Here is an 8,206-nt window from a genome sequence, read left to right as displayed (position 1 = left end):
GACCATTCACAAGTATAACCTGAACATCAGCTTGTGTATACTTACCACCACGGGCTCGTATACGGGGAAGGATGTGTCTCCACGATGGTCCAGACAGTAGAGCACAGCATCGTGGACAGAGGCAAAAAGTTGTCTCTTTGTTATCGACTCGGAGAAGAAGTCACCAAGCTCCAATTGTTCCACCACACAGGCTGATGAGAAAGTAGCAGCAACTCTTAAACCTGTTTATGACGTACCAGCTCAAGGAAGCGAGAAAAGGTATTCACTTACCTTGACAACCAGCCATGTAGATATCAATGTCAATCTGGCTGAAGTCCTGGAAAATCTGTCAGAATAATGAATAAGCGATAATTAGTCCTCATCAAAAGTTACTATTGCAGCAACATTAAAAAAAAATCTAAATCGTTATGATATTTCATCAGTCGAATAATTGTGTCATGGTGATACATCAGGGTTGATTTCACTATGAGAGTAAAACCATCCATTAGGTCAGTTATTTAATGTAACTAAAGGTCATTGAACTCCAATTCAAAGAGATCTGACAGTATAATATTTTAAAACAAGGTTAAATGTAGAGATATTTAAGACACTTTTCAATTATGTCTTACCCTTCGCTTAAAGAATATTTTCCCCTTTAGTGCTTACATTTTTCATAGTCTTGATAGCCACTGTGTCAATGAAGTTAGCCGTGGAGAGGTCTATAATGATGGAGTGAATGTCCCAGGTCCACTTGCCCAGTGACCCAAGAGACATACGCTCCAGGTCGCGACTCAGTGTGTCCTCGCTGCTGGAACCCAGAGTGGTTGTGTCCCCATCCTGCATCTCAGACATCCACCCTATACTGGTGCTGTCTGGATCTGCTCCTTTCAGGTACTCCCATCTGCAGGGGTCTTCTGGTGTCCGGGGAGTGGTTGGGATGACAAACACTGTCCCGTTCTCCCTCTCAGTCCAGCCCTCCTCCTCACCTGTAATGTTGTCCATGCGCATGTCCCTACAGTGGCTTGCCTCTTCCTCCACAGAGAAGACAGGTGCTCCGAACAGCTGTTGGACTGCCCTCTGTCGCCGTCTCTGCAGAGTGGTACGAGACAGACATGATTAAAACCTCTGTTAATCATTGGGGGGTGTTGCGTTTTTGGTAGTTTGGCCATAATAACAATAACTGTATGTCTTTTTAATGTATTTAAACATTCCTTGTTTCTTCAGTGACATTATACATTTTCTTTTAGTATATTACCTCTTTCTTTGCTTGCCTTTTTGCTCGTCTCTCAGCCCTCCTTTCTCTACGTTTCTGTTTGGCCTCCTGCCTCCTCTTATAGATAATCATTTTACTGATGTCAAGCCCACTCTGACAGCAGATAAAGAAAGAACATACGTATATAACACAGTCAGCATCTTATAAAATACAACAAAGGGAAAAAACAAGAAATGACAGCTTTCGTAAAGAGTAGAGGGCAATATTATTAGACTTTAGAGATTAGAATGGAAACAGTATATTGAAGGGGTAGTCGGTGAACACTTGTTGTCAAAACACTGGATTAGAAAACTGGAACGAAGGTAGCGTATCGTGAGAGAAGATATTCAATAATTTTGACAAAAAATATTTTTTTACAAGCGTTCTCCAGAAACTTTTACAGCTTAATCGACAAAAAGGAAAATATTTGTCACTATTTTGTAGTAGATAAATGGCTAGGATTTGCAGCCTTTCTTTGTCACATATGATAATAAAGTGAATAGATTTGGTCGGAAATTAATAGGTATTGGATGGCACCAATTTGGAAATTAAAATTTATGTAAATTATTGAGAAAAAAATCATTGAATCACTCAAAATAACAATATGTCCCAGCCCAAAAATAATGATTATAAGAGAACAAACCTTTTCTTTCAGAGCGTCAAGGTAGAGATCAGCATTGGCAAAATAAACCGTAGCAGAGGAGCGAAATATAGTAACACCTGGAATCTCTCTGGCCTGCCAAATAGCAAAAAAAAATAGCTTTTTTCATAGTGAGGGTAAAATAAATGATATTCATGGCTTTCCATCATTCTGTTTTACCTCTCTGTGAGTTTCCATATCCACGTACAGTTCTGTGCCTGGAACATTTCCCAGAACAGAGTATGTTGGCCTACATGGAATAAAAAATAATATTTTTATTCTCACATACAATCGCAGAAAGACCTAGATACTGATGTGAGAAATAGCATTATCTAATAATGATAGGGTGCACAGGAGTCTTACAGTTGAGTCCTGATAATAACAGTAAGCAGAGCAAAGGCGATGGATGCTGCAAGACCCAGATCCAGATTGAACAGCAGCGTTGACACCCAAGTGACCAACCACACTACCTGGGGTAAACAGAGGGACATAACTCATACTTTGGTGACAATGAAAAGGAAACAAGACTTTTCCAGTTTCAACCTCACCGCAATTTCTGTCTTAGACTTTTAAGGGTATTTAAAAAAGATAATTTAACCTCTCACCAGATCAATCTTGCTTCTTTTCCACAGTGTAACGATGTCAGAGTGCTGCTTGAACATGCCCTTCAGATTTACAAAGACAATCACTGCCAGGATAGCCTGAAGTGAGCACACACACACACACACATGTTTTACCATTAGATTTGCCCAGATTTGTGACTGAGAAAAAAGAAAAAAATTACACAAAACATTACACAAAATAATGCGATGCCTAATAGATATTTACTGCAAATCACTTTATAGTCAAGTCAAGTTGTAGAGCAACAGAACCTTTGGCAGCTCCTGGAACAGGGGTCCGAGTTTCAATATAGTCACCAACACAATTAGAGCTGATGCCACCCCCGCCATCTGAAAGAAAGGGTTAGGGTTAGGGTTGGGGTTAGGGTTAGGGTTAGGGTTAGGGTTAGGGTTATGGTTAAGGTTGTGTCTGGTTTTATTGATCTTTTTGTGTTCAACAGGCATGTTAACAAATACAGAGATTGATTATGTCCATTGTTGGAAAATAGCTTTAATATATATCACAGCAAATATAGTCTGACCCTAACAACTACTAAGTCTTGTTCCCAATTGATTTGGCATATTGTTTAGATAAATAATTAATTCAACTCAGTGCAGACTGTTATATTATTAGATAGAAAAAGGCAGGTGCACCGGTCTTACTAAAGAGGAAATAATTTATTTGGTTTAAGAGAGACGGAAATCAAAGATCATTTCATGTTTATTGCTTATTCTTTTACGATTAAAGCTCTTTATAGTATTATATCTTTGACCTCTGATTCGACAATGCATGTTTTAGTACCACCAGGTTTCAATTTCCTCATAGTTCTTAGGTAAGGTTGTTGACGTCAATTTGCCCTACTTTTTCATAATACTTCAACATAATTTTCTCTTCACCCCATCTCAGTCATCCTTATTCATTGCATATTTATAGCACAACTATTGCATGTTGAATGTCTTCTGTCCAACATTACAAAGACTGAGTTCCTAACTGTCTCTATTTGTAATGTTTTTTGTAATATCATCAGTTCTTCTGCGCACTCACTTGTGTTTTTCCTCCAGTAGTCTCTTGGATGAGACTTCGAGACATAGAGGGGCAGACAGAGTAGCATTGGAAGAAGCCTCCCACTGTATTACTGAGACCCAGAGCCACCAGCTCCTGCAGCCGGGTGAAGACAGAGGCACAATAATTAACATGCAAATACAGAAAGTAAGGAATACAGAATTTCAATGATATTGAAAGCTAAAGTTATCTGCATAATTTAAAAGGTATTTGATGAGTTTTACCTGGTTGCTGTCCACCTTGTATCCATGTTTCAGTGCAAAAGTCTTTCCAAGGGAAATAGATATGGCATATCCAACAATGGCCAATGCAAAAGCATCCCCAATAACTTCTCCAAAAAGACTAATATCTGGTGCACTGGGGGAACGTAAACTGGCGTAACGATAGAGGACAAGAAGGAAATATTTGTATTAAACAGGCTGGGAATATGAGCAACGTAACCTAAATCCAAACGCTTACCCACTGGGAATTTCTCCAACAACTGAAATAGTGTAGTTGCTGTTCAAGTTGGCATAGGATGATATCAATGTTCCTGCCACGATCTAAAGCCATCATAAACACAAACAAAGCAAATTACCCAACACACATTGAACTTTGAATCATTAATAACTTGGTAAATTATATGCTAGATGTGAACCTAATTATTAGCCATAAATATCTCCTTTTTGCTGTGTACTGCACAAATGCATAAGCCCCGGAACTAGTGCTGATTGGGTCCACTGCGCTTGTGCTTTTACATTGCTGCAACATCAGCAGCACAGAGCAGCACAGAAGGGACTACATGAAAATAGGCCAGAGAGTGTGTCCTCGTGTCAACTGACTGTGATGAGCTCCACTGGGATGGGAACTGGCAGCTTTGGACTCAGAAATGAGTTGAGCTCCTTGGCAGCAACTAGACACACCATGGACACAGCACTGACCAAAAGTGTGGGAAGATGAGTTTGTGGCAGCAAAGCACAAACATCCTTTAAGGTCTGGAAATGGAGAAAGATAAAGCAGGGGTTGGTTATGGCTTACTAATGTGCACGTATTGGAACACACATGCATAGCTGCACACAATGATTATGACATTTTAATCATTATCAAGTATAAATTGGGACATTCCCAACTGGTTTTATTTAGTAAGCATATTCTCCAAACGATATTGTACATCTATCACAAAATAAATACCAAAAAGATCCATTGCTTTTGGTTCTTTAAATAGTGCGGGTAGTTAAAGGTGTAATTGAGTAACTTTTAAATATTTCTGAAACAGTCTAATTTTTCCACTGATGATCATAAATGACATGTAACAGGAAACGAGACCATCAGTGTAAAGAATGCTATTTTTATATAGTTTTTCTAAATGCTTTGTCATGCTTCCTCACCCTGGAACTATAGCTTGCGTAGTAAAAACACTACCGCTTTTGTCCAAAGGGGGTGCAAGAATTAACAAAACCCTCGGAGCACCTATTGGTTTACACATTTCACCCAATCCCTCATTTCAAGTATAAGTATGTATGATGTTGTGCTGGGCCCAGAAGAGTGACTTATCTGTTATCTAATTAGTTGATTGTACAAAATAGTGATATGGTTGTAAGCCACAAAGTAGTGTTGTGGTTAGATGATACTTGGTGAATATGTGTTTTTGAAACCGACATTGTGCCTCCATTTTGGAATCGCGTTTATTGCTAAAACAGAGTTGACAGGATTTGGTACACACATATTGCAAACCAAGCTTCTGCAGGTCAGCCCTTTTAGTGATTGACAGTGGAACAACTCTGAACTCTGAGATTCATTCATAATTGTTAATTGGGTGGACTGAAAATACAAAAAAAGGTTCATATGTGTTGATAATCTTCAGTGACAATAGAGTCTACTCAGAACATGGTAAAACTGCTTTTTGGACTTGGAGTCAATTACCAGGTAAAATTGTAAATAACTCCAAGTGCAGAACACAGCAAATCAGAACCAAATACTTATAGTACTCACATACACCAGTGACAGAGGACCATTAAACCGTGTCGGTGAAACTCCAAAGATGTACTTCAGTTGTGCCACCACAGCATGGGCTGAAGCAGCTGTTGTGTAAGCCCTCACCAGAGGTTCAGACAAGTATGTTCCCACAAATCCAAACTTTACCAAACCCAGTACCACCTGTGAAAACAATAATGTATTTATGTGAGAGTTTTGGCAGCAGAAACAACACAATAACACATTATTTTAACTGTGGCATGTTCAGACCTGAATAAGTCCTCCTAGGACAGTAGTAGCAGCTGCCACCTGCACCCTGTATGCGTCCCGGGCAGTTATGTCAACCTCTGCAGTGATGTTGGTCCCATTTGTTTTGATGAAATCAATGTCTGGAGCAAGTCTCTCTGTCACACTGCCCACCATGATGCTGAGCACAGTAAATGTACCTGAACACAATAGAAGATAAAAAGAGGACATTTATATAGAGGTTATAATAGCTATGGTACTCTTTCTCTCTCTCTCTACTCACCAATAGAGATATGACGCGATGTTCCAAAGAAGATGTAGACCAATGCTGGATAGAGGGATGTGTAGAGGCCAAACACAGGAGGTAACGAAGCCAACAATGCATATGCCATACCTGTGAAAATTTGAGGTTTTACAAAAAAATAAAAACAAATATGAAAATTATTATGTATTTTTACTGCAGCATTATTAGAAAATAAAATATTACACATAGTGAGTATGGGATAAATTACAAATGCCATGTTTTGGTCATATACCTTCAAGACATGAAATTATCTCAAAATGAAACACATAATTATTGTTGAGAAATACAAAATCTGTGTTTTATGCAATATTTCTGATATATACTTGATTGTGATAGACTATTTACATACCTTGTGGCAGGTGCATTATGCCCACACTAATGCCAGAGATGAGGTCTGGCATGCCATAGTCCCAGATTGAGTACTTAGGCAGCCAGTATAACACAGGCAGGATGCTCAACACACTTTGTTTCAGTCTGGGTACCGTACATCTGAAAGGGACGTAAAGGTGCACAATGATAAAAGCTCAAGTCTTTTCATTGGCTGAATTAGAAAGCGTAAATTCACTGAAGTTTCTGACTATATTTGAAGTAAAGATCAGAACAAACTCCAGTAAAACAAGCATCAACATTAAATTATCAAGCTATTGAATTTAAATTACCTTAAGGAGTCTTTAAGCTGTTCAATCAGAGAAGGGTGAGTGTCAGAGTAAGTTTTTCTATGCGTTATCTCTTCCAGTGTCTGCTCATCCAGCACTTTCCGCTCCACTTTGTATTTCCCGAGCCTGCGTGTTGAGTCCATTTGGTTGAATATGTCAAAATTCGTACAACAATTTTTACTTCACTTTTATCATTTGTAGTAAAGGATATATATGTCAAAGGCTCTTCTATACTACAAACTGTCCACCAAACTCCCGATACTACTGGACTTTAACAAGAACAGCTGTATCAGCATATCTACATCATATTGCCTAATGGTTAACTAAAATCAGGATGTTGTGGGCAGTCTCTTCATGATAATGATGGCAGACAGGAAGAAGGAAAGGATGTAACTAAAGAGGATAAAAATTAACTCTGTTGAATTTCATAGAATGCCTGACAGATGTGTTGCCACCATTTGACTGTTTCCATTCACAAGCAAACGTAAAGCTAATGAACCATGAAATGTCCCCTTAAGCTCAAATTACATTGGTCAAGTAGGTCATCATAAGGGCTACTTCTAGACAAAATACTTAAAATATTTCAGCAAAAGTGGTTCAGCATGAAAATCCAGTGAAGTGGTAAGGTAATATCTAACAAACTTTGTTATGGTGCAAGGGTCTCGAGAAATGTGATTTTATGATTTAAGCTTAACAGATGAGGTCTGATTTTTGACACATGGGCAAACAGTATACTGGGCCTTTAAGAGATTGCCTTCATGAAATCTGAATCCAAGCAGCGAGCAATGTTTCATGTCAGTTATGCCTGAGCAGCATGCACGTGACTTAGGCAAACAAACTGGAATCATCCCAAATTAAGCACAACATAATGCCATCAAGTCAAGTTAGAAATGTCAAAATAATTCATAATATATTTCATCTTAATGGCTAAAAAACCTTCTTTCTGTTGACACTCAAACCCCTCTGACCCACTTTCAGACCGTCTGTCACAACACTGTCTATTTTTGGGTAAGTGGCTCAGAGGGCTGCAGCAGTGAAGGGGGGAACATACGTATCTTTGTCTCTTGCAATCGCTCAGACCCTCTGTAGCCCCCCTGACTAGCACATACAGCCACAAAATCACATGTAACCTGATAAAAAGCATGAACATTTGCTGGACTTCTTAAACCAGATACAGCAGACAAAGAGGAACTGATGCCTTTGGTAAGGCTTTTTATTGAATGGGTATTGAATGCTATATGGTGTGGGCTGCTGGGTTGCTATCTTAAGAAAGTGCACACACAAAATGTGCTAGTATTTTTATATCTTAGGCATATTAGGACATGTAGTTTATTAGAAATGTGGCTGCTTTAATGTGATGGTTATGAAAATAAACGTATAGGTTTGCCTATGCTTAAGACATTGTAAGGATGTGGAATCACTTGTGTGATTTAAAAGTGTCCTTTAAAAGTTGAAATATTGGTAATGTTATACTTTATACGTTTCTTATTGTTAGTCTTGTAATATAATAATTG

At 38.6% G+C, this 8,206-nt stretch overlaps 1 protein-coding gene across 1 annotated transcript; it reads right to left on the bottom strand.

The window, feature by feature from the left end:
- Window positions 1-6: 6 nt before the first annotated feature.
- On the bottom strand, window positions 7-6,835 carry slc26a6l1 (solute carrier family 26 member 6, like 1; the record flags this gene model as incomplete). The annotated part of the gene is made up of 18 exons (XM_080025782.1): window positions 7-191; window positions 271-325; window positions 646-1,068; window positions 1,235-1,345; window positions 1,875-1,967; window positions 2,052-2,121; window positions 2,235-2,341; window positions 2,477-2,572; window positions 2,744-2,821; window positions 3,516-3,629; window positions 3,758-3,905; window positions 3,993-4,075; window positions 4,355-4,507; window positions 5,505-5,669; window positions 5,757-5,932; window positions 6,016-6,126; window positions 6,386-6,525; window positions 6,696-6,835. The coding sequence occupies 18 exons, from the start codon at window positions 6,833-6,835 to the stop codon at window positions 7-9; spliced, it is 2,448 nt and encodes an 815-aa protein (XP_079881908.1).
- Window positions 6,836-8,206: the final 1,371 nt, after the last annotated feature.

Source organism: Ammodytes marinus (assembly GCF_949987685.1).
Source record: "Ammodytes marinus genome assembly, chromosome: 4".
NCBI lineage: Eukaryota > Metazoa > Chordata > Actinopteri > Uranoscopiformes > Ammodytidae > Ammodytes > Ammodytes marinus.
This window is presented reverse-complemented; position numbering and strand designations above follow the sequence as displayed.